The sequence below is a fragment of the Copadichromis virginalis genome, linkage group LG5 (assembly GCF_057382275.1).
Source record: "Copadichromis virginalis isolate Kocher_CV1m ecotype Utaka linkage group LG5, C_Virginalis_male_GT1.1, whole genome shotgun sequence".
NCBI classification, from domain to species: domain Eukaryota; kingdom Metazoa; phylum Chordata; class Actinopteri; order Cichliformes; family Cichlidae; genus Copadichromis; species Copadichromis virginalis.
This window is the reverse complement of record NC_140622.1, coordinates 14887838-14913180: the sequence shown is the minus strand read 5'-3', so window position 1 is coordinate 14913180 and position 25343 is coordinate 14887838. Positions and strand designations below refer to the sequence as shown.

Below are 25343 nucleotides of genomic sequence, written 5' to 3'. Positions count from 1 at the left end.
TGTACTGTATGTGTTGGCTGCGCTGTACGTGCATATGTATCACATAAAAACACAAAGCCCACACTGATAATATTGTGGTGCCACATCAAACCTCTAGAGACAGACACATTCGCAGTAGCTCTGCTGACCCGGTGTTACCTTTCCTCTATCATCCCCGCTTTCTATCTTTCCCTTCATCCCTCTGCTTATCCCCCTTTCCAACCCTTCTCTCTCCTTTCATCTCAGATCAAATAATATTTCCAACCCATATTCCCAACCAGCTATTCCCCCAATGGCTGTAAGTGCTGCAGCTTTGGAGATTTTCAATACATTTTACCCTCAATTGCGGCTGAGTGATTCTAAAAAAGTTTTTTTTAGGAGGGGGGGGGGGGAGGTTGGGGGCGGGGGGTAAAAGCATGTGCCATTACATGATGCTAACTGGGTTCTTTGTCTCTTGCTTTCTTCTTTCTATGTCACAGATGAACAGACCGATCCAGGTGAAGCCAGCAGACAGTGAGAGTCGAGGAGGTACTGTACGCCCCTCTTTGTTGCCTTTTTTCCCTCCACTTCCATTCTTTGTTCTAGCCCTTCAAGCATGTTGCCTGCGCGTATCAGCCTCACCATTATCTGTCCTATTAAACGATGCCCCGTACCTCGACGCGGGCTGACAGCGCGGCCCAGCCAGACCCTCCAGTTTTCAGAACACATTATGTAAACGGCGCTCTTCCTGGCCAGTGTAGCCTCTAGCTCCTTTCCTTGAGTCTCATCATATGCGCTGATGCATGTACAAACGCGTATGCATACACAGAGATACGCATGACCTGTCATTTTCGAGGGGGAAACAGGTCACTTTGTTTGTCAAACACCAAGACAAACAAAGCAAACCCAATTTGACTAATGTCACAAGCTTGTGTCAGCCAAATGAACTGAAAATGTAAATGACAGGTCTGTGTCAATGAAAGTGAATTCCGGTCTGGTATTTTGTGTGCAGCGCGCCATATTGACAGCTAAGGCCGCTTAAAGCGAATTTTCTATGTCTAGACAAGTAGTGACCTGCTCCTGACATCAATCAATGGACTGTACAAGACAAGATTGATGCAGTCTGACCAATTTTGGCTGAAGTCTTTCAAAGTTTTCAGTTTTTAATATAACAGGCACCAGAGTGATTCTCCAGGCACAAGAAAGATGGAAAGGGTGAGGGGAGGGGAGGGGGGGAGAAGAAATGGAGCATGCAAGGAGTTCGTTGATAAGGTTGATAAGCAGTGGATGTCTACAGACTGAGAGAGGTGTTAGTTTGTACAAAAAAATAAATAAATAAAACTGCAAGGAATCCGCAACTTCCTCTTCTGTTTAGTTTGTTGGTTCTCTGAGAATGATTGATGGAAAGGGGGAGAAAAGAGGCAACACTGAGAATGAGGAAAGTGAAGGCAAGGCAAGACATCCATACTTCTCTGCCTCTTATCTAGTTCCCTACACTGCTGGTTTTCCAGGAAATTTCTTTACTTCTTGATCCCATATTTTCACACAGGAAAGCAAAGCAATATAATATAGTGCCAGAGTGTTAAATTGTACTGGTGGAGGAATAATTCATCTTTCAGTTGCACTTTCTGTTACAGCTCAGCAACGATGTGGTAATAATGGGGTAAAAGGGAAGGAATAAGAAGGTAATAATATGGAGATAGCAAGTTATTACCACTTAAATACCAAATCTATATCCAGTATGGCAGTATCCAGTAGGTATCATCTTTTATCAACAGCGGTTTTAGCTGAGTATGTTTGTGTAATGGGGTAATAAGGGGTCAGAAACTGGTGATGATAATAAAAAAACAAATGTATGCCAAAAAACAAGGCAAAAACAATTATATTGATAACATAATCGTAACCTGTTATCAATAAAATCTTAACATTTGTGCATTTGAATTTTTATATACTGGTTTTAAAGTGTACTGGTGGTACCTTCTAGCCCCTTGTAACCCAGTTACATACATTTCAGTGTGATATTACTCAGCTAAAACCAGTGTTGATACAAGATGTTACAGCACTTGGTGGTGCCGCAGGATGAGAGGCAGGGTATAACCTGGACGGATTGCTGTCACAAGGCTAACACAGTGAGACACCTACAGGCAATTTAGGAATCACCAATTCACTTAAGTACTAGCCAGTGCACCCAGAAAGAACCCACACGGAGAGTACATGCAAGCTTCACACAAAAATCTCGGTCAGATTTCTACCTTCTTGGTGTGAGGCAGCAGTGCACCACTGCACCACCGTACTTACTATTATTTTACCTTTTCAGGGTAAAATAGTAGCAAATACTTCACATCTAAAAAACTGGCATGGATCACCAACTAGGCGCTTCTTATTGTAACAGTGCCAGAAGCCAACAGGTTTCGACCCACTGATTTAATGCTCTGGATTTTAAATGCTTGTCATAAGTTTAAATGCAAGATTGAAACTTGAAGACTATGGCTTTCTAATAAAATAAAACTAGATGCACTGGAGTAAGTAATACAATATTTCATCTTTAAATTACTTTAACAATAAGATAGCAAAAACTGAAAAATATTAAAGTAAATGAGATTCAAGTACAGCACTTGATTCAATAAGCACATTGCTTTCCACCACTGTTAACAAATAAGGAGAAGCTACTTTCAGTCATAACTTCTCTGATCGAGCTTCGTGAGAATGAAAACGTGCCACACAGTCAGTTCTGACATTAAGAGACCTTTAACTTGCCAGCTTCCAAGTACAAAGACCGCCTGATGACCAGGTGCACTAATGTGCCTTGATCTTGAAAAAAAACAGCTTTGTCCAACAAATTCACAGCTAGCAAGTGAGTGTCCTATATCCTGCTCTGTGCTTGCTCTAGTCAGACATCTCCCTCACCTAAACCAAACAGTATTTCCAGTACTGAGTCTGCAGATAACGCTGGCCATCTGCTACAGTGCGCTACGTGTGTGAGAAAGGATAACTGGGGACACCTGATTACCCTGACCCTGAGTTCATGTGTGAAAACTGATTTAGTGAAGATGGGTCTGCGCAAGTGATAAAAAAAAGGAGTACTGTTAAGTGTGGCAAAAATCAATAATGAAATTGGAAACTAATACTTTTTATGTATCCTGGTACAACTCGAGCCAACTAAATATTACTGTAGTGGGAGATCGGGGAGAGCCACTGTCATGTACTGTCTGTGTGCGTGAGAGAGAGGGGGGGCTTTACATCGTTATTGAGACTCTGGTGTATATTGATTTGCTCTCTTGCTGAATATGAGTGTGTGTGCGTGTGTGTGTAAGTCCTTTCACAAAGAAAGATGTAATGTTTATTGGTGGCTTCCCTGGAGAATTGTTGGGCACCATTGAGGTGTGTACTATGAATGTGTATGTGTCTGAGAAGATGTGAGGAGGAGGAGGGTGTGGGGGTGCAAACATTTCAAGATTTGCGAGTGCGTGCCTGTGCATATGTGTGTCCACCTCTGATATGCGCTACACTCTTGTAAACACTCACCATCCCACCCTGCCCCCTCCCCCGGTGCAAGGCCAGAGCGCAGATTAGTCTTGTTGACTTGGCAAGGACACCCTGTCAGGCACAAGCAGCGGGGAACGGACCCTCAACACGCATGCACGCACACACGGGCGCCCGCGGATACCCACACCTAGACACACATTAATTTGCAGAGCACATTCAGAGCCTCAATTGCACTGAGGCTCATTAGTTTCCGAACGTATACACCCCCTTTTTTCCACAAAGCTCAGATTCTTTGCGACGCGGGAACTGATGACAGCCGTGCACATCGACACATCTGCTGCTTTCGCTTCCAGCACACTTTCGCTCTCAGCTTCACAATTCTCCTCGACCACTCATTGAGTGACTCGACTAACGCCGTCATGTGCTGACACTAATGAACTGATGCCGAACCTTGGTCTGTCCATATTTTATTAGAGACCCTGAATGACCGATTTGTATCCGATTATAACGTTCTACAATGTATTTGACAGCCTGTAAGTTTATATGTGAAAAAATTGGCAGTGAAAAAAAAAGAAATTAGGTTTTAATTATGAGTTACTTCACTAAAAAAAAAAAAAGAGTGCTGGCCCTCATTAACATGACACAATAATTTTGAGTAAAATGCAACTGAAATATATAAAATCAAATGTTTTTTAACTCAAATTCAATCAAACTAATCATTGAAAAACATAGTTTAGTATAAACTCAGTGTATACCAATCAAATACATTTAATTTCACCAGTTGCATTAAATTTAATGTTTTGTACCAAAATTACGTGTAAGTTTTACATGTAATCAAGTTACTTCACGTCAGCATTTTGGGCATAAATATGGTGGAGGCTTTTTGCCAAAGAAGAGGCCAGCAGTTAATATATGCAAATGGATTATTGCTACGTGCTCATAAATGAGAATTAGACCCATAAATGCATTAGGTGTTGGCCGTGAGAAATGATAAAGTATTTTTCCTGACGCTTTACCTGCTGTAACCTTATACAGAAAGTAGGTATGCTGCTTCGAAGGTCTTAGCAAAGCTTTTCTTTAGCCATGGGAAAAATATGCGCATAGCCTCCCACATTCATACAGCTGTCTCCTGGATTCAGCATAATCTTTGACTTATGCATATTACTTCCTACTTCTGTATAATAATAATGACAATACATATGTTGTTCTTTGGGGGGGAAGGGGGCGGGGGGAGGAAAAGTTCACTGGCAAGACTAGGGAACTGACTTTAGTTAAATTTTAATCATGTTCTGACCTGAGGAAAGGCACACCCACACAGCTGCCTTCTCTCATATCTGACACCTGTGACAGGCGCACTTCCTTGCCTATAGGTTGTAATTTTAAATGACTGATTCAATGGGGGAAAAAAATGTCAGACTGATGTGACAAGCAAGACCCATGCATTGTCACACTGTCATTGTGAGTTTCTATCTTGTCGTGCCATTTCATATCTGACAAAAACATCTGATGAAACAGCTACTAGGATGCTGCTTACAGGATGTTGTCTCACCACACATTATGCATTCACATTTATTTACACATAACATTTAATACAAGATGATTATCACTTGGTGGCTTATTTTCTGTAGAATCTGCACAAATAACATTCAACATGGTAGATTTTTCAGATCATTCATATTCTGGTTTGAAAATTACGACATGTTGTGGAATCCTCGGGAGGACCGAGGGACTTGGTGAAATTTCCTTCCACAATGGAACTGAAGAGTATGACTCCTGGTGGATGGGGTGCAGGAGGCAGTCATAAATAAATAAACAAAACCATTTAATTTGCCACAAATACCTCGCTCTAGAAGAGACCACTGTTGCTTCACAGTAGAAAGCAGTGACTGCTCAGAATCCTGAGTGGTGCTTCGTATTGCTTTCTTTTATTTCCATGTCATATGGATGTCTCAGCAGTGCTGGTTTGCCTTTGTGAGACATTGCTACAGCATAGAAATCATTCAAAAACTAACCAAAAACCAACAAAAATAAAACAAGACTAGCTGAAATGATTTTCTGAACTTGCGTCGGACCCTCTTTACTAAGCATTTATGCATGAAAACATCTTTGCTTTTATTTTCCAATTCTTCCCCCTGACAAATACCGTCTGTATGAAAATAATTAACAAAGACTACAACTAATGAACACTAAACTAAAGCAAAGCCATTCTGGAAACCAAGTGAAACTAAACCGAATTGAAAACAAAAACAAGTAATGAGAAAACACAAAACCATAAAAGCTCTGCAACCAGCCTCCGTGATGATCTGCTGTACGCCCGTTGCTCGTTACAAGTCCCCATCATCTCTTAATACTGGTGGCCTGGGCAGTGTGAGAGGAAGCATAAGCTGGACTAGCTGGCCAGCTCGCTTGGTAACTCCTGTTAATCTTCTCTCAACTGTCACTCTGCCAGAGTTATGTTTACAGTTTCATTCCCTGACTGTTTTTCCTGCTGAATGAAATTTTAAAAAAACCCACCAAATCTCTGGGCAGCACTATTTCTTCTCACGCTTGAGTGAGGGAATTGCTGCTACACTGACTCACTATCCCTTCTTGAGGTACAAAGTGGTATTATATGAAAGTAACTTTAGTCAAATATCTCATCATCGCAACATAAGGGATGTTAAAGATGAAGCTGCCAGGCAGGAGGAAAAGAGGAAGCCCTCAGATGAGGTTCATAGATATGGTGAAGGAGGACGTGAAGTGGGTTGGTGTGGCACAGGAGGATGCTAGGGATAGGATGAGACGGAGGTAGGAAGGAAGGAACAGCCAAAAGAAGAAGAAGATAATCTCTCTACATAACATCATAGCTATTAATACTCCATATTCTGTTTAGTGTTATTTGCACTACCTGTTTTTGTCAAGGAAGTGCAAAGCAAGATGAAACAGATGAAGTCCAGAAATATAAAAAAAGATACAGAGCAGAAAATAGCTTATTTTCTCAGTATAAATGTAGGGAAAATATTACCTAGCAACAGCGTTCATAAAACTTGGAGAACATCTTTCCTTGGCATCTTTTATGACCTGGCTCATAAGCTCCAACATAAATCGGAGATTGACTCCACACTGCTTTTTGTTTCTTTTTTAGAAACATGGGCTTTATTTTAATTTACTAAATATTTTTAGCTAAAAACGACACCAACACCCAAGAGAGAGCATGACAGTGTCTGGTCTCCCTGCCACACCTTGTCAGGTATTAGCAATTAAATCCAGGGCAACAGAAACTTTCGCGCTACCGCTGCATAAGGAGTTGAGGTTGCAGAGGGGGCGTGACACGTGAAACCAGCAGCATAGCCAACTTATACAGTGGCAAACATTTACCACAGACACTGCATGTGTCACGCAAGCTGCACTGAATGTGATGAGAGAGAACATTGTTGTTAGCATCAGACATACTGTGCCATGGGGTAGTCATATTCCCAAAGGACAGAGACTCCACAGAAAAGGGCTTCCTCGCCTTGATTATGGTGCCCTGCAAATATGCAATGGGCAGCTGGTTAAACAGTAAACAGTATTAATACATTTTAAAGTGAATATGCAGAAACAGCTGTGCACCTCAAATAGACTGCATACTAAATAATAACATAATACACCAACCAGCTAGTCCATTTAAAATGCACATTACAGACTTTCAGCTCAGGAACAGCATTGAATTAGAAATACACTAGGACTGCAGCATTAGATTACATTACATAATTATTTTTTCTAGCATTATGAACTTTTTGTGAACTGTTATTCTACTATAACTTTCTCTTTTTGGCGTGTAGCTTCAACTCAGTTGTTTTTAACACAAATAAAGTTGAATTTCTAATGAAACTTAATCAAGCAGATTTTCAAGTTTGAAAATTGTTGCAATTGACTATATCACAAAACAAAACTGCATCTGATATTTGACCTGGTGCTTGTGTATCTAAGGCTTAGCAAAAATGCCTCCGTCTAAGCGACACAGCACGTCTCTTTGTAGAAGCATCTCCTGATCTCCTGATCTCCTGATCGTGACCTATTCCTTTTTCCTTTTAGAAGACAGAAAGCTTTTTGTGGGCATGCTCAACAAGCAACAGTCAGAAGATGATGTGCGGCGCCTTTTCGAGTCCTTCGGCAGCATCGAGGAATGCACCATCCTCAGAGGTCCCGACGGAAACAGCAAAGGTGAGTTTATAGCTGTTTATGACTTTGAGCCGGCAGACTTTTTTCCACAGGCTACTGCACAGAAATGATTTGGCCTTTCAAAGTTGGTGACTTTGCAAAGTTCTTCTTAAAACACTCCGCGCTGAGTGATGTCAAAGCGGGCTATTTCACAATCATCAGAGGAGTCGTTACATAAGAATACCGGAGATTCAGTAAATTTCAACAGTAAATGCCATTTGAAAGCTTTCGCCCAAAGGGACGAGAGATACAAACCAGCAGCTCTTTACAGATGAACCCCATTAACCTCGTGAGTCAACCTACAAGGCTCTGATAAAGAAAAAAAAAATAAGTCACCCTCCTTATTAACCATCAGGCTTCATGTCATGCCAGAAAAATGCCCCTTTTTAAATGTTGTCAGAGTGCTACACAAGTTCACCGCATGAAGTTCATCAGTGGGCTTAGCAGCTAATCAATGAAACTCGATGATAACTAAGCCTGATGATTACAGTGGGCTTGATCATTCTGATTCCTCCGTGAAGCTCCATTAACAAGGCTTCATCAGCCAGCTTACTCAGCTAAGTGGGCTTTAGCTCAATAATTACTGAGAACTTGATCACTCAAATTTATCAACGGCGCTTGTCAATAGTAAGCGACACCAAAACGCTGTAGCATTTTGAGCGCTATCTGAGGATCCTCGAAGTCGTTAATGACGCCAGATTGGCACATTTAGTCTGCTGAGCTTCGATCAACATTGATGTAGCAATCCGCAGCAAAGGAGGCTTTCTTCACTAAATATTTGTTACTGTAGAAAATTTATCCCAGGTGGGAAAAAAAGGAGGGGGGGGGGGGGACTGTCTGCTTGTTGTATTGTTACTATAAATGCTTTGTTGTGATACTGTATGATATACTTCTCAGGAAACTTTTTTTTCCCTTTGTTCTCACGATCTCATTATCCCCTTACTCGGGTTCTCCTCTCTCTCGTTCTCTTTAAGGCTGTGCGTTTGTAAAATACTCCTCTCATGCTGAAGCTCAGGCAGCCATCGGTGCACTACACGGGAGCCAGACAATGCCTGTGAGTAACTGTGTGCGTGCATGTAGGTGTGTGAGAGAGGTGAGTCACACAGGGAGATGACTCAAATACTGCTTATATTCCTTATAAATTTAACTCGGGCTGGAGTTTATCAGTCCCAGTGAGGAAATTTGTCCTTAGGGCTATTCGATCTTTCCATCTCAGTTGAGCCATTTTTTACACTTTTTTTTTCCTGGGTTGAAAGATGAATCTATGAATCTATGTCATGAGATTTCTCAAATATTAGACCCATAGAGGAAATATTTTTCAAGTTACAGCGTCCTCTAAAGAAGAGGTGATCATATGCACAATATTTGCTTAAATTATAGTCAGTGGATTAGGACTACTGGGAAATGTTGTATACCTATAATTTTGGTAGGCACAGTTGTTATTTTTGTTTTTTGCAGCAGTTTTTATCTGTCATCCGGTTCTGCTGTTTAAAAAGAAATAGCTGCTAAAAACTGCTAAACATTCACATATTTAAAAAAAAGTTCAGCCTGGGACAGATGTAGTTACATTTTTCACTAAATTTACAAAGGCAGCACATTTAAATAATTATCAATTGCTTTGAACTTTGAAGAAACTGCTGATCTGCTGGGATTTTCCAGCACAATCATCTCTAGAGTTTAAAGAGAATGGTCTGGAAAAAGGGAAAATATCCAGTACTGATGTCAGAGGTCAAGGGAAAATGGCCAGAGTGCTACGAGCTGAAAAGGCAACAGTAACTCAGAGAGCATCTCTGAATGCAGAACATGTTGAACCGCAAAGCAGGTGGGTCTACAGCAGCAGCAGAAGAAGACCACACCAGGTGCCACCCCTGTCAGCTAAGAATAGAAAACTGAGGCTATAAATCACACAGGCTCAATTTCTCGGGACGCTTTGGGTCCCTTAGTACAAACTGTGCATTGTTTAAATGCCAGAGCCCTCTTGAGTATTGTTACTGAGCGTATCCATCCCCTGATGTCGACAGTGTACACATCCTCTGGTCAGTTCGCTACCTTGAACCTCCAGTGCAAGCAAAATAAACAAACTAAGGCATGTAGCCCTCGAATAAACCATTTGGATCTTATTAGCATCTGAAATCTTAAACATTCTTCATGGATACGGTGCATTTATATGGGTAATTTGCATATGTGGTGTTTCGTACACTAGGAAGATATTTTACATTGCAGCTTACTGTGCTGCATTACATCAGCTACAATAGTACCTACAACCTGCAATGGGCTGGCAGTAAAAGTTTGAAGAGTGGCTCATTAAAGGAGTCCAACAGGCATTTCTGAATTTATCTGAAGCACCAATTACATTTTCACATTGTTCATATTTTATTCATTGTACCTGTTATATCTCTATAGCTTACAGTGCAATGAGAGTGAGCTCACATTGCCTACCACTGATGAAAACGTTTGTTTGATTGGACAGTCAAAACTAAGAGCTATGAAAAAGAATTTGTTTACATGAGCCAAATTCAGAGTGCATAGCGATGTATTCACCTGCACATGTACATGTATGTATTTAGTACTGGTAATATTTTTTTACAGGTTTCAGGGGAAAATAGTCAAGATCTGTCTTGATGTTTTGCTTTTTTGTTGTTTTGTGTTTGTTGCTGTATCTGACAAAAATCCCATAGAATACTCCCAAATCTGGCAGATTCCACACAAATTATCCAGCTGTTCCCACAAGCACAATGGTGGAGATAAAGTATTGCTGAGCAGCTTTGTGAAACCACTCAACTTGTGAGTTATGATTTAGGCGAAAAAGTACGATTTTGCCCTTCTGTAAAAGTGGCACTTTTTTCATAAATATTTAAATTGCTCTAATAATTGGAATATATTCATAACGGAAGCCTTGCAACAGGAAATTATGAAAATGTAAAAAAATTACATGAGAATGTAAGGTTGACTTAACATGGAATGTCCCTTTTAGTTATAACCCATCAGGACTTTTTGGGGAAAATGGGCACCAGTTAAAGCTCTGGGGGCCATTGCCTTGGCCAGAGATTTAAAACAGTATGTGTGTATGTGTGCTAATGCAAGCTTATGTCAGACGTCTATCGAACCACATTAACATGTACTTCCTGGCGTGTGTATGTGTGTGTGTATGTGTGTGGGTGGATGGGTGGGTGCACAGGGGGCCTCATCCAGTCTGGTGGTAAAGTTCGCCGACACGGATAAGGAGCGCACCATACGCCGCATGCAGCAGATGGCTGGTCAGATGGGCATCTTCAACCCTATGGCCCTGCAGTTTGGAGCCTATGGAGCCTACGCTCAGGCAAGATGCCCCACAGAACTCCTTTTTTTATCCACAGTTATTTATTCAGTGAGCCACAGAGATTAAACAGAGCGCTCGAGCTTAGCTCAAATTTAAATTTGAAAAGGCAAAAGAAGAAGCAAAAGTCATCAAGTCAAATGTTAATTTAAAAAAAAAAAAAATTAAAGGATAGATGTTCTATAAAGTTTAACACATGGTTTTCACCTCCTAATATGCTGTTTCCCATCTCTGTAGCAGCATTTCTGCTATAGCTCTACTTCTTATGCTTTTTTTGTCTTGCTTTGCTTAGCTCAGACTCACAGGTCTTTACTTTTATTACTTTCTGCTTTCCCTTCTTCTTCACCACCTGAAGGTGCAGCAGCAAGCAGCACTGATGGCATCTGTAGGCCAAGGAGGCTACCTCAGTCCAATGGCAGCCTTTGCTGCTGCCCAGATGCAGCACATGGCCACCATCAATGGCCTCCCCGGAGCACCGCTGACTCCCACGTCAGGTAACTGGTTTAAGGTCAATTGTTAAAGTACCTATCAGAGTTTTTTCAGAAAGTGCATCTACCACAGTGCATGCATTGTGGATTATACTTCTATACATAAATATACATGAGCACAAGCTAGCATTAATGTTCCAGAGGGGGGCTGACAGCAGACAATCTGGTGTCACTGGAAGCCAAGAACCCAAATCTGAAACCCTAAACCTTCCATCTGTGCACATGAGACTTTTGACTTTTATGAGCACTCAGTGCTACTGAGTGCTCATAAAAGTCTTTACAGGTCATAAAGGTCATCTTAAGGTTAAGTACATACAACATAAAATAAATCAATAAAATTGAATAACCATATCCATCAAAGAAATACATCAGGTTGATTCTTTAGTCTAAACACCTGGTTACTGTGGTTACAGATTTACTCAAACACTAAAACTGGCTCAGGGGGTTGGGAAGCACATCTGCAACCGGAAGGTCGCTGGTTCGATCCCTGGGTTCTCTGTCCTGGTCGTTGTGTCCTTGGGCAAGACACTTTACCCTACCGCCTACTGGTGTTGGCCAGAGGGGCCGATGGCACGATATAGCTTTCCTTGAAAAGCGCTATATAAATGCAATCCATAAATTGGCTGACTGAAGTGTTAACATGGCCCTACAACATAATATATCTGCACTGCATGACACAACAGTCTGGATAAAAGGATTTTTTTTTTGTTTATTCACTTCCATCATGCCGTCTAAAGCGAAGACATTAAAATAAGATGTGGAAAATCGAATATAAGTATGAGATCCTTTTGAAAACAGCAGCACCAGCTGTTTAATAAAGTGTAATATTAATGACTAAAAATAGTTTATTCTTTTAAGACCCGACTCTAAGACTGCAGTGGAAATAAGATACAGCCGAAAGGAAGAAAATGCATGTTTCTGGATACACCCAAGGAATGTAAAAGAAGATCATTCTGGGAACACATAATTAGCAATCATTTGATATCAACACAGTATTCACTAGTCTCAGAAAATACGTCTGAGGGTCACATCTAATGGCTGTTGTTTCACTGTAAGGGCCATACTTGGACAAGAAATCAGCCCTGACATTTAGTGTCTTCACCGGCCCACTGGACCGGCCCTCCTGACATTTGCAAGAGTTACTAGGTGGCCAGTCAAAGTAAAACTTTTCCATAATGTCCTCGGGGTGGAAAAATTGCATTGTTTCTCTCTGTCTCTGTCTGTCTGCCCCATGGCTGCAGGTGGCAGTACTCCACCAGGCATCAGCGCCCCCACAGTGACCAGCATCCCATCTCCAATTAGTGTAAATGGTTTTACTGGCATGCCGCCCCCGCAGGCAAATGGACAGCCCCCCGCAGAAGCAGTTTTTACCAACGGGATACACCATTATCCTGGTAAATATGATCATCTCAGAGACAAACGCACACACACACACACACACACAAAAATTCAAATGTTAAAGTATGATTTTTTTCAATGTAGACACACGTCCACTGTAAAGCAGCCATCAACAGGAAAAGCGTGCATGATGTTGGCTTACACACTAGGATAGCCTTTAAGCATGTTCATGGGGGGTGAGGCCAGACGAATGTAGTCCACAGAAAGCAAGCAAGTTGAGGCGATTATCGTTTGGCAAAGGCGTTCGGGCTGCCGGAGTCTAACTATGCGCTTGTGTCATGAGCCGTGGTTAGTACCTTATTGGATGTGTTTGGTTGTCTTGTCTCCCCAGTGTTGCAGGAGGTGGTTTTTAGAGAGGACTCAGAGAAAAACGGCTTGGGCGTGGCTCCGCGGAGTTGTTTTGGGGTTCAGGGTGGCTGCTTCCTCTCATCTCTCTCCGAAGGTAGCGCTCTTTCCCTCCCACCCTCATCCCTCATCCCTTTTCTTTCTGAGCTCAGGGACAGGAAGATATCATTTCAAAGCCATTGGGACCAAACATTCTTTCTTTTTACATTTAAAACATTTTAAAAAGAAGGAAAGAAAGAGGGAAAATTCAAGTTTGTGAGTGAACAGTAAAGATTTATATTGCTTCAAATATCTGAAATATTTTCTGCTCTGTAATATGCTCTGAAAAAGACTCTGACTTCGTGTTTCCAGACACTGTCATAAAGAAAAGTTCTTTGCAGTGTATACAAATACAAATCATCTTGTTAGAATAAACCTATCCCTGTGGCTGCTACATTCACAAACTTGCAATTCCCCTGGCAAAATGTATCACAGTGTTACAAAGGATGATAATAACACAGACAGCTGAATTATTTTTGAACAGGATTTCACCTGGTTTTTTTTTTTTTTAAAGGTTCTTTGAGCCCATAACTCTTCTTCTTTTCTTCTGGCTATCTGTTGCTGTTTTTCCAGTGTTACTGTTAGTCCACAGCGTGCTCGGTGTTACTTTGGTTTTAAAGGATACTGGCGTTATCAGTGTGTACATGTTTATCAGTGTGTGTGTGTGTGTATATGTGTGTGTGTGTGTTCTCAGTGGTGTATTTATTGTGCATGCGTTGTACGCACGGGTGTGTAGCATTAAGGTGCGGCACAGTGCCGGCGGTAGTTCAGATGCAGGGAGAGTTTGCTGTAGATCTGTGAACATGTGAAGTGAAAGCAGCAGGCGTATCCACTGTTACGTGCGTTGTGCTTGTCCTGTTGTTGTACATGTGAAAAATAAATGTGTTTCTTGTTTTGTTTTTTTTAGGTTTTCTGTGATAGGCACAAGTTTAGGTACATTTTTTTCTTTGTTGTGGTGACAGTGGAGCCATGTGTTGTTGGTTGTTTTCTTTTTTGTTTTGTGTGTGTGTGTGTTGGTCTTAACTGTGGTTTATCAAAGTTTTGCTTTCCTGCTTTTCTTAAAAAAAGAAGAAGAAGAAAACTTTTGAAATGCTTTGGGGGAAACTTTTAAGTATAAGGGTCTGGAAAAAGAGAAGGGAGAGGTTCAGAATTCAGTTCCTCACACACCGAAGTGAAGTGAGTTGACTCCACGCTGTTCGGCTCGCTAACCTTTCTGCTTTTTCTTCTCTCCATCGCTCTCCTCCTTCTCATCCCTGCTATATATTACTCTCTCCTTCCTCCGTGCCCTCTCCTCCATCTACATTCTCCCTCTGTCTCGCTCCCCCTACACACACACCTCCATCCATCTGTGCTCCCCCACCACCACCACCTCCTCCTCTTTTTTCTTCTCTTCTCTGTGTCTCTGTTGAAGCAGCTCAAAGTCCCACTGCAGCTGATCCTCTCCAGCAGGCTTACACAGGAGTCCAGCAGTATGCAGGTCTGTCTGTCACTCTCACTGCACCAATGATATGTGTGTCTGCATATGTATGCGTGTGTGTGTGTGTGTGTGTGTGTGTGTGTGTGTGTGTGTGTGTGTGTGTGTGTGTGTACAGTAGGAAGGGAGGCCAGACTACGGAAAACAGGACAAGGATAAGCATACCTTTGTTCGAAATTAAAATTTTGATATTGTAACATTAAGTGTTTCAGTCTCACTCCATCAGTTTGTTCTCTGCACCGCGTCGGGTGTGCAACACGTTAGACTCTATTGTGCGCTATCTGATCGATTGCCTGCTGTGCCCCTGCATATATCACATTGTTTATATGTATACAAGTGTGCGCTCTAGTCATGACTGTTATCTGATCCGCGGTGTGTGTTTGTGTGTGTCAGCAGCCTACCCCGCTGCATACGGCCAGATCAGCCAAGCCTTCCCCCACCCTCCACCTATCATCCCACAGCAGCAGCGAGAAGGTAACGCTCACGCACGGCATGCTCCTGAAATACTCATACACGCTGGCGGGGTGATTTGAAATGTTGCCAGTCAGTTTTTACGAAAAGTACAAATATTCAGCAGTGTTTTGGGGTGTTTTTGTTTACCTGATACAAAACAGCTTTTTTATTATTGGTGCTTTTTGGTTCGGTAATATAAAAAAAACAGAGGACAGAGTTGAGAATGAGTCAAAGAAAAAGAAAAAGAAGAATATTACTGAGCATCTCAAACTCAGCTGTAAGCCTTCTCATGAACCGAATGACCGCCAAGCTCAACACCCATGCCTGGGACCTTACTGCCCTCTTGTGGAAGTTAAGATAAAAATTGCAGATGATTTCACAGCTGTGGCAACCCAGAGGCCATATTTTAAGCATTTGGGAGTCATATAGTAAGGGGTGCCATAAAATTATCAGTATGAAGGTTGTTAGTTTTCATGATACTTAACATTCAGCAATCACCTGACAACTTAAGGTTACCATTCAACTGTGACTGAAGCCTTGGAGAAAACTGCTCTACACTTTTTATGGGTTTTATTCGTGTTTCATTTTTGCAACTCTGGAACCTTAAAACTAGGCAAATATTAAGAAACACATTTAAGGAAAAAAAATTTTAATGTGAAACTGGGCATAAAGATGGTCTGATGCAGAAAACTGGAACATTTATTTTGTGTTTTTCACTCTGATGCATTTTAAATTCTAGTTTAGTCAAAACAACAATCCAAACATGCGAGATTAACTACCACATAGGACCGACACAGCTAGAAAACAAAGAAAACTGATGAAATTACGCAATCAAATGTTGAAATGTTCATCTTGATTGGTTTCTGTGAGAGCTTATGTTAAAAAAAAATGTAGCTCTTTTCTAAAATAATCAACATTATTCTATTTTTGGCAGAAAATTGAGTTTATACATCATTTATAAGAAGCTGTCAGAGGCAACTGACTTTCACTGCCTTTTAGCCCACTTTGACTAACAATGTGCTCTTCTACCCTCTTTATCTTTTACTTTACACTTTAAATAATTTCTTACTGTCATCACAGAGTTTTCTCCTCTCGTGGTCTGCCTTTCCCATTCTTACTCCCCGTCTCTTTCCTTGACCCTTTTCTCTGACCTTTGCCTTTTTATCTCTCTCTCTCTCCCTCCCCCTCTCTTCTCTCGCCTTTCTCCGTTTCTTTCCATGCAGGACCGGAAGGCTGCAACCTGTTCATCTACCACCTCCCTCAGGAGTTTGGAGATGGAGAGCTGATGCAGATGTTCCTGCCATTCGGTAATGTCATCTCCTCCAAAGTGTTTGTGGATCGGGCGACAAACCAAAGTAAATGCTTTGGTGGGTAAAAATGAACAAAACCAAACGATTATTGGTTATTTATTCCTGATTATTATTATTCTTTTTTTTTCCTAATCACCCTTTTTTTGCACTGCAGTCAATACTCCCTTCCCACCCCCACGCCTTCCCTACCCCCAAACCTCGTGACACCTCTCCCTTTAAAAAGATGAACAAAAGAGCAGATCGTTTCTCTGCAGGTGTGCTGTTACTAATAAGAAAGAGTGGATACTTTGGATATTTTGTTTTCCTTTTCCAAGCGTTACAGACAGCTGAGATCTGAGAACTCAGCGGCCCGTTTTATCTTTCGATTCGATAATACAAATGTGGGTTTTTCAGTCGCATGCCCCTGACTATAGCTTCCTTTCAGCTAAAAACAAAAAAAAGGGATGCATGCCAAGAACGTAACTTCAGAATCCCACAGTTAGTCTGCCGTGCAAAGACAGAAAACTGCCATCTCACGTCATGCTGCTGACAGTGCAGCGTAGTCGAACGCATAATTATGTGGCAAATTATAAATGGATTGTGGAGAATGTTTTATGGAGAGTCCATCAGGTGCAACCCATTTGCAAATTAGCTTTCGCTCACTAATACGCTGCATTAATGTATTTCCTCAATTCATGTTGGCGTTTTTGTGATGCGGGTTTTAATTTGTTATTTGACGCTTTTTTTCCCCCCACATCACAGTGGAAGTTAAAAAGCAAAACTGAAATGTTGCACTACCATATTGATGTTTTAGTTATAAAACCCCATTATCCTGTAATCCTGTTGTTGTTGTCATACTATTACACATCTGTGTGATGTTAGTTTAATGTGCTTTTTTTTTAATAATCACACTATATTAGATTTACGCTTACAACTAGTTGTTTCATGAATGGTAACTGTTTTTTAGTTTTATGTGCTGATTAAAGGTTTTCATTATCGTTCCAGTTTTCATATCATACACACCTGTAAATGACTATTGGATCTTAATGAACTCATCTTCACATTCCATGTTTTTAGTGTCCCAAACTGCTCTTGCTTCTTCATATAACAATATCTCCTCCTTTCTCTTTCTCTCTCTTTTGGCCTTTCCCCCAGGGTTTGTAAGTTTCGACAACCCAGGTAGTGCCCAAGCTGCCATCCAGTCAATGAATGGCTTCCAGATCGGCATGAAAAGACTCAAGGTGCAACTGAAGAGGCCAAAGGATGCCAACCGTCCCTACTAGCCCGCGCCCCAGCCAGCCACCGCCACCCTGGCGGCCGGGGCAGCTGTCGAACACAGGGAAAGACAGGTTAGGCATCAGTGTTGACTCCTTGAGGAACACCTGTTGTCAGTTTAGTTTCACAGGTGGTTTCTTGAGTGCATGCACAGCTATTGCAAATTATACTGGCAAACACTCACCAAACAAAACCAGGTGTTGACATTCCCACAATCCTCCCAGGACCATGACTACAAACCTAAATAAATAAATAAAAATAATGTAACCAATACATTGAATTGTATAAAATATAAAAATTGTATAAAGAGAGCCTATGAGATATTAAAGTTGAAACATTTTGTTTAAAAAAAATGTGCTTGTGTTGAATTTGATGCCAGCAACACACAAAAAACAGTTAGAAGCATGGTATGTTTACCACTGCATTGCATTACCTCTTCTCTTAACAGCACTCTGTAAGGGTTTGGGAACCAATGAGACCAAATGTTCACCTATAGAGAGCAAAATCTTCCCCAGTCTTCCTTGTTAAAGGATTTTCTGCCCAAGAATCCGCTGTCTTTTGTTTCATAAATTTTTGAAAAAAGAACTGACAGGCCTAGACTGTATACAGGTAGTTATAGCTGCTCTTAATATGAAGCAACGCTGTTGTAATACCCGCAGAATGGGGTTTAGTGAGGATGTAAACAAGGCCTTATCTCAAAAAGACAATTGAATGGCAGCATATGTTGCTTCAAAACCTCTTTGTAACATTCACTACCACCAAGTCTCAGATGTTCAAGTTATCCATGTGATGTACAAAAGCATTTACAAACCTATACCATCTGAGATGCTTTTACACTTCTACTATTTACCTCAGAGAATGCAGCATCCATGCAGGACAATTAGAGATTTTGATTCAAGGACTATTCCTCTTCATGTTAAAAATGTTTTGTTTGTTTTTTATCTTTACATGATAGTCAAAACGTTTTTGGATGATGCACTGGTATACTTGTACAGTAGTAATGATTTCCACTACACAAAATGCTTTTAATGCAGAAGCATCAACATCAGTTTTCAGCTTTTTCAGTATCTTGTGATCCTCTGATTCAGCCTCGTTGAGAAACTCTTCGTTTTAATCCCCAATTGTGTTCACTGTTGTGCATGAAAGCACTCACTGAGCATGCTCATGTTTTCATTGAACAGTGAAATGATTAAATCGTTTTTCCTGCTAAAGAACAAGAGGAAATTTTGCAGCTGTTGTCTTACCCTTTATTGAAGATGACAATAATGATTTTTTTTTTGTTATCATTAGTCACATGCAGATATTTCCCAAGACAAGCTGAGAGTGAAACGTGACATTTCAGGGAATTTCAGCAGCGACTGCATTGTCTAAAACTCCTGCAGCTTTAACCTGCTGACAGCTGTGTTACAGTGCCTCACGTGCAGCACACACACCTAACAACACTCTCGCCAGAGCGCCGTGTGTTCTTGGGCAAACAAGTGTCACTCACATCGCCTTCTTCGGCGGAAAACACTCTTAGCTCCGTGCATCATTCGCTGAAAACAAGAGTGCTGTGATGCACAGCGCTAACGGAAATGTCCCACACACACAGGGGGCAAAGCAGACTAGTTAAAACATATTGAGAATATAAGATGTTAAATGTAATTGTGAACCATAAGACGTGTCTATCTATACTGAAAGTGAAACCTTGTTTTGATGTCAGCTTCCAGGCTGGCCGAAAAAAGTAGCCTCCTCTATTTGCAGAACGACTTTACAGTAAATGACCCTGTATGTTACCTCGTAGGTAAAAGATAATTGGTAAATGGTTCAGCATGTTGCACAGGGAAGAAAGTGCTTCCAAGGGAGAGGCATTTATTACCCCTCAGGCAGGTAATTGTGCTGTTCCTCTTTGTCTCCTCCCTTCATCTGTGTGATGGAGAGTTTAGGCTGTGTCGTTCATTCACTACTGATGACTTCATTCAAGGGCAACTTATCACCCACTCACAAACTAACTGAACCATACCAGACAGTGTCCTGAGGCAAATCACTGCAGGTGGAAGAGCAATCTCATATGAATTTGTCATCAAATGTGTGCCGCCACTCCTTTTGATATGTAAAATGATTTTTTTAAACTGAATGTTGGAGAAAACATCTTCTGATTTCCTTTTTTTTTTTTTCCCAGAGCATCATTACGCTCTCAACTGATTAGCGAGCTGCTTTTCGACTTGCATCACCAGCTTTACTATTGGTATTATCATCTAAAAAAATAAAAATAGAATAAAATAGAATAATAACACACTGTTGGCACAACAGCAAGCTAGAGTACTCTTATTTAACATCTAATGACACGGTAAGGTGTGTCTCGATTAGAATCCCTTCACCATTTCAAAAACAGGATTGAAGAGTTTGTTTTTTAATAGAAACGAAAAATTTGTTTCATCGCGTAGAAGATAACAACGGAGCTGCAGCCAGGAAGCCAGATTAATTCACTGCAGGATGAGCACTGATTTGTTTTGAAAATTGTCTCAGCAAAATGATCTTTGTTTATCCACACCAGGACTTAGAGTCTTAGTGCTGGCTAAGACGCTTTAGAGAGGCAGGTGTCCTGTTAAGTATTCTGCACCGCTCCATCTGCATGTAAATACAGCAAAAATCAACAGAGAAGGAACACACAACACTGGTGACGTCATTGCTTCCAAAGAAAAATTAATTTAAAAATCAAAGCAAATATCTCTCCGTCATTTTTCTTGTTTTCCGGTATAATGTAGAAATGTGTAATGAAAGTTCAACGGCAAGCGACCTAGCTGTCTCATTCAATTATCTAAATCAGATCCAAGCAAGTGCACAAATGAACCGCAAAGCTAGACACACCTTCAAACCCCACAGCTGCTGGTATCAAAGTGCAGTTTTCGTGGGATACTTCTAGGAACCTAAGCAATCTGCAGAAAAGCTCGAGCCAGTGGCTATCCTGTGGAAAAGTGCAAGCATCAATGCATCGAGGTGCAAAACGTGAAACCTTGTGTTGTTTCTCCACACATTCCTTTACTCAAACAGTCCCTTTTTCTTCTGTGCTTTTCAGGTTTTGTTGAGCTGTTGATTATTTGCTACCCACCACTGAGTGCAAACTCAACATCTGGACCACTGAGGCTGCTTCAGAAAACAGAGGAGAGAGAGAGAGAGCGATGACCGAGTCAAGGACACCTCCTTTTTGGATGTACTAAAACTTTGGAACTCAGAGTGAATTTGTACCAGCCTGGTTAGCCCCAGGACTTTTTTTCCCCTCTTCTGCACACATATACACACTTCTTTCCCCACAAAACCCTGCTTGAATGACAGCTACCTTTTCTGGACCACAAAAACTTTTACTTGAACAAAGAAAGGAGGAGAAAAAAGTAAAAGAAACTACATCAAACCTCCTTACAATGACCAACCCCGCTGAACTCTTGAAAGGAATACGGATGTCAAAAGTCCAACAAGAACAAAACTTTGAAAAATAAAAATAAAAATAACAAAAAAAAAAAAAAAAAAACAACCACAAAAAAAACCACAAACAAAAAACATAATAGCGGATTGCCGTAGGAGATCTTTCATTAAGATAGTGTGGAGCAATTGAGTTTTGAAGACCAATTTTTAAGATTTGAAACAAGAAGGGACAAATTCTCTGAGAGAGAACTTAAGTAGGAATGTGACATTTTCACGACACAGATTGGCTTCGATTTGGGATGGCCATCTTTAGCTCGGAGTGCCTGTCCGTTTCCAGGGGATACCGTTGCCGAGGAGCGCCATAGCAACAGTCTCCAGGGAGTCTTATCCATCATTCCTTAGTTGTTTTAGGGACCAAAAGACCAAACATTTTTATTGCTGAGGACTTGTAGCTCTAATATACTCGGACCACTGCATCTCTGTCAGCCAGCGTGGCTGGGGAGTTGCACTTAAAAGAAGTGTACATTACGAATATATACAACACATGTATATATACATATATATTGCTGATATGCTTTTTGAATACAGGCAAAACTATTTCAGATGACCAAATGGGGTCTCTCACTTCGCTAGTTTACAATTACTCAAAATGTTTATTTTTTTCTCTTCTCATTTTGTCTCGGGAGGGATGGCGAGTGCATGGGAGGGGCTGCTCTGTATCACAGCCTTATCTTTTTTAACTTGACATCCTAACCTCATAGATAGAATAACATCAGAAATGTTTGAAATATATGAACTTGTTTATATTTGCAGTACATATATATGTATAACAGGCATTCAAGCAAATGTATTCATATATACAGTATATATGGATAAATAGATATTAATCACAAATATATGTATTTATATGCACATATTTTATATATGTGTGTCTGTATATAGAACGGCTACTGACTATGTTGAGCTGTAATTTTTTTGTAGATTTTAGCTGGAGTTTGAAGCATTGCTCTGCTTGGGAAGAATCGCAAATCTGGCAGCTCCCAAAACTGCAGGCATTCCTTTCTCTGATTACCTATATGCTGACACACAATATATTGCTAAAAAGATTCATGTGTGATGAAACACATATGGTGTACATATTATCTGAAAATGCAAAAAGCCAATCTCAGTAGCAGGCTTTAAGAGAATCAGGCTAGATGATTTTAGAGGAAAAGGACAATTATCTTCGACTCTATTCCAAACATATCTTTTGAGCTTACACACACACACACACACACGCACACATGCATACACACACAAACTTCTCTTTGAAACTTGAACCAAAATGAAAATGTCTCACAACCCTTGCTCTCTTTTGCATTCAGTAAAGTGCATGTAGCGTATGGGCTGTCACCATGTCAAGGTGTGCCTTGTCACCTGCAGAATCTGCCATCAAGCACTGTGCTCTCAGAAAACAAAGAAAAAAAAACTGAACACACACACACTACTGCAAGTAGCCAGCGCGCTATTATGATGTCAAAACTACAGCCTGATCCATATCATTTTTTCAGCTGCGTAGAGAGCTTCAGTGCATGTTAAATATAACAAAAATTGTCCAAGCACTGTTGGTCCATCATTGTCTTTGGGGGGGGGGAAAGCATTTAGGTCTAATGTAGATTCATGCGATACCACTTCAAACTTCAAACAAAAGCGGGCATTAGGTAACCTTCTAGCACAGGCACTAACTTTTCAAGTTGTGTGCAAGGCACCTGAGACTAAGTTCCACTAGTTGGAAGGTAATAAAGGGTAAAAATCAGGGCTGAAATGGGCACAATGTGGCTTGATAAGGGATGCGACTGAGCTTACTGGACCGAGGAGGATTTTAACCCTCTCAAGGCAGGCGTTGCAGATTTGTAACACTTAAAAGCTAACAACCTGATTACCCCACATACATATTTTATGAGGTATTTTTACTCAGAAGTACCACTGCAGGTATTCTTTTGTGCATTAGCAACAAAAACTTAGTTTGAGCCTGAGAGGGTTAATGGCTGTGAAGGAGATGTGATATTGATGAATATGTCATAGAGCTGGCTTCCCTTTGAACAGAAAAAAAAAGGATTTATACTTGACATGAAGCATATCTTTTAGAAATTGTTATATTGCCTTACGTTAAGTCTTCATGCAATTTTATATATATATATATATATATATATATATATATATATATATATATATATATAAATAAAGATAAAAGCTCTAATGAAACTGTAAAATGAAGCAATAAGTGTGAAAAACCATTTACCCATTACGCCTGCTGTATCACCGAGGCTGGTTTCATATTGCTTTAGCGTAGTTTCTCATAATAGTCTACAAAAATGGTATAAACACCTACTATAAACCTGAAAAAGGTCAACAGACTTGGATTTATTAGACCCTGCATTCAACACTTATTGAGCTGGTGGAGATTACTCAATGAATATTTATATATATGAATATTTATAAGGCTATATGACACTTTGGAAGACTATGCTTCCTGTTGGGTGCTGTTACTAGTTTTCCTATAAACTTCTCATTATGCCATTTCCCCAGTGTCTCTGTTTAACCTTTTTAGCAGTTTGAATAATTTAACATTTACCTTCCAAATCCAGTGAGTCTAAAAGACACCAGTGCACATCCCAGAATGCCTCTGTTTGTGTGTGTGCCACTTAACAATCTCCTGAGCGTGGCATACAGTTAAACCAGATGACCATCGAGATCTCTTTTTTTGTTCTTTTCTTCCACTAACTTTGGTGGATTAGTACGAAACCTCTAGCTCATCAACCTGACCTGTCTCTGTCTAACAATAACATCCGAGGCAAAATATCATATGTCTGGTGTCCCTGATCGCAGCACTGTGTGCCCTTTTTTGACTGCCCCGCTGCTCTGAGAAAATTAGAAAGAAAAAAAACTGCCATCACAGTCTGTGCTTCTCGTATGATTTGTTTGAGCAATCAGTCATTTTTTTCCCACGGCGAACGAAGTAAGCAGACGCAGAAAGATGTGCGAGAACTCAAATGCCAACCACCTCATCTTCATTTGCTCCAACTTTAAGCTGCAAGTTTACATGAGAAAAGTGAAAAACAAAGTTTAGTGGTTCAAAAACAAGAAACAGAGGAAGTTTGAATATAAATATATATATATAAATATATACATAAACTGATGAATATACTGTAAATTGTTTCTTTTTTTGCTCTGTTTTCCTCTGTACATAGGTTTGCATATTTTATAGGACTTTTACTTCTATCTACAAGGACTGGATAAAGTAATTTAAATACTTAAAAAAAATATATGAATGAAAACATGATAATGCTCATTAAAACCAGGTACAAAAAAAAATATTCGCTAGGATACGGTACAAACTGTAGGACCTGACCAAGGCATTTATCCAGAATACAGTCAGGGAGAGCATTGACCTCAGTTAGAGCTTAGACACACATTGACCTATTTTATAAAAAACAAAACAAAAAAGAAATACTTTAATGGGTTCTATTCATTTATCTGTTTGTTTAGATATTTATTTATAAGTCATGTCTGAAATGATAAGCATGCTTTCATGGCATTATTTTTTTATGAGTTGGTACGTGACCAAATAGTTTTTATATGACATGCATGGGCCACTGTTGTGGTCCACAGATGATCATTGTTCCTGTCTGCAGGACCATGCCTTCAGAACTTCTTTGATGACGGAGAAAAACGCTCCTTTTGACCAAGTGATGTCAAAGACAGATTTGAATTATTTATTTCATTGTCTGTTTATTTATTTGTTTATTTATTTGTGCTGTTTGAGCCAAGATCTGAGCTCTCATTACTGACACTGATCTGTTTTCTTGCAAGCGTTAACCTTGAATCGCGACACATCTTACCGCTCAAGTATTGGAAGTTTAACCACTACTAAGACTGCTTCTACATTTTTCCTGTGGCTTGCAAACTACTCACAACAATGCAGTACAACACTAAAGCCTTATGTATATTTGTAATTATAAATGCATACTGTTCTGTTCATTTTAAAAAAAAAAAAAAAGGAAAAGCTTTGTTAAAAGATCGTTTCAAAATAAAATGCCACCGTTAAGCAAAGTGGGGGAAATAGTAATCCCTAGTTAAACACATCTTAAATCAACTGTTCAATCAGAAGAGACGCCTTGAGGTCAGTATAAGTTGCTGCTAATATTTAATGAACTAATGTCTGGTTTATTGTAAACAACTTTTGAAAACTGTATTCC

At 40.3% G+C, this 25343-nt stretch overlaps 1 protein-coding gene across 8 annotated transcripts in view; it reads left to right on the top strand.

The window, feature by feature from the left end:
* celf4 (CUGBP, Elav-like family member 4) overlaps window positions 1–25162 on the top strand; it is a 95515-nt gene extending 70353 nt beyond the window's left edge. The window contains exons 3-14 of one of the 8 annotated variants that reach the window (XM_085456148.1): window positions 459–507; window positions 7501–7629; window positions 8601–8680; window positions 10805–10945; window positions 11298–11436; window positions 12672–12824; window positions 13160–13270; window positions 14624–14689; window positions 15080–15160; window positions 16363–16446; window positions 17584–17777; window positions 20762–25162. In XM_085456148.1, the coding sequence (XP_085312274.1) occupies window positions 459–507; window positions 7501–7629; window positions 8601–8680; window positions 10805–10945; window positions 11298–11436; window positions 12672–12824; window positions 13160–13270; window positions 14624–14689; window positions 15080–15160; window positions 16363–16446; window positions 17584–17711 (1161 nt within the window). In that variant the 3' untranslated portion in view covers window positions 17712–17777; window positions 20762–25162. Of the gene's footprint in view, window positions 1–458; window positions 508–7500; window positions 7630–8600; window positions 8681–10804; window positions 10946–11297; window positions 11437–12671; window positions 12825–13159; window positions 13271–14623; window positions 14690–15079; window positions 15161–16362; window positions 16507–17583; window positions 17778–20761 lie in introns of all 8 variants that reach the window. The other 7 variants (XM_085456146.1, XM_085456149.1, XM_085456145.1 and 4 more) reach the window with 7 other exon arrangements.
* Window positions 25163–25343: the final 181 nt, after the last annotated feature.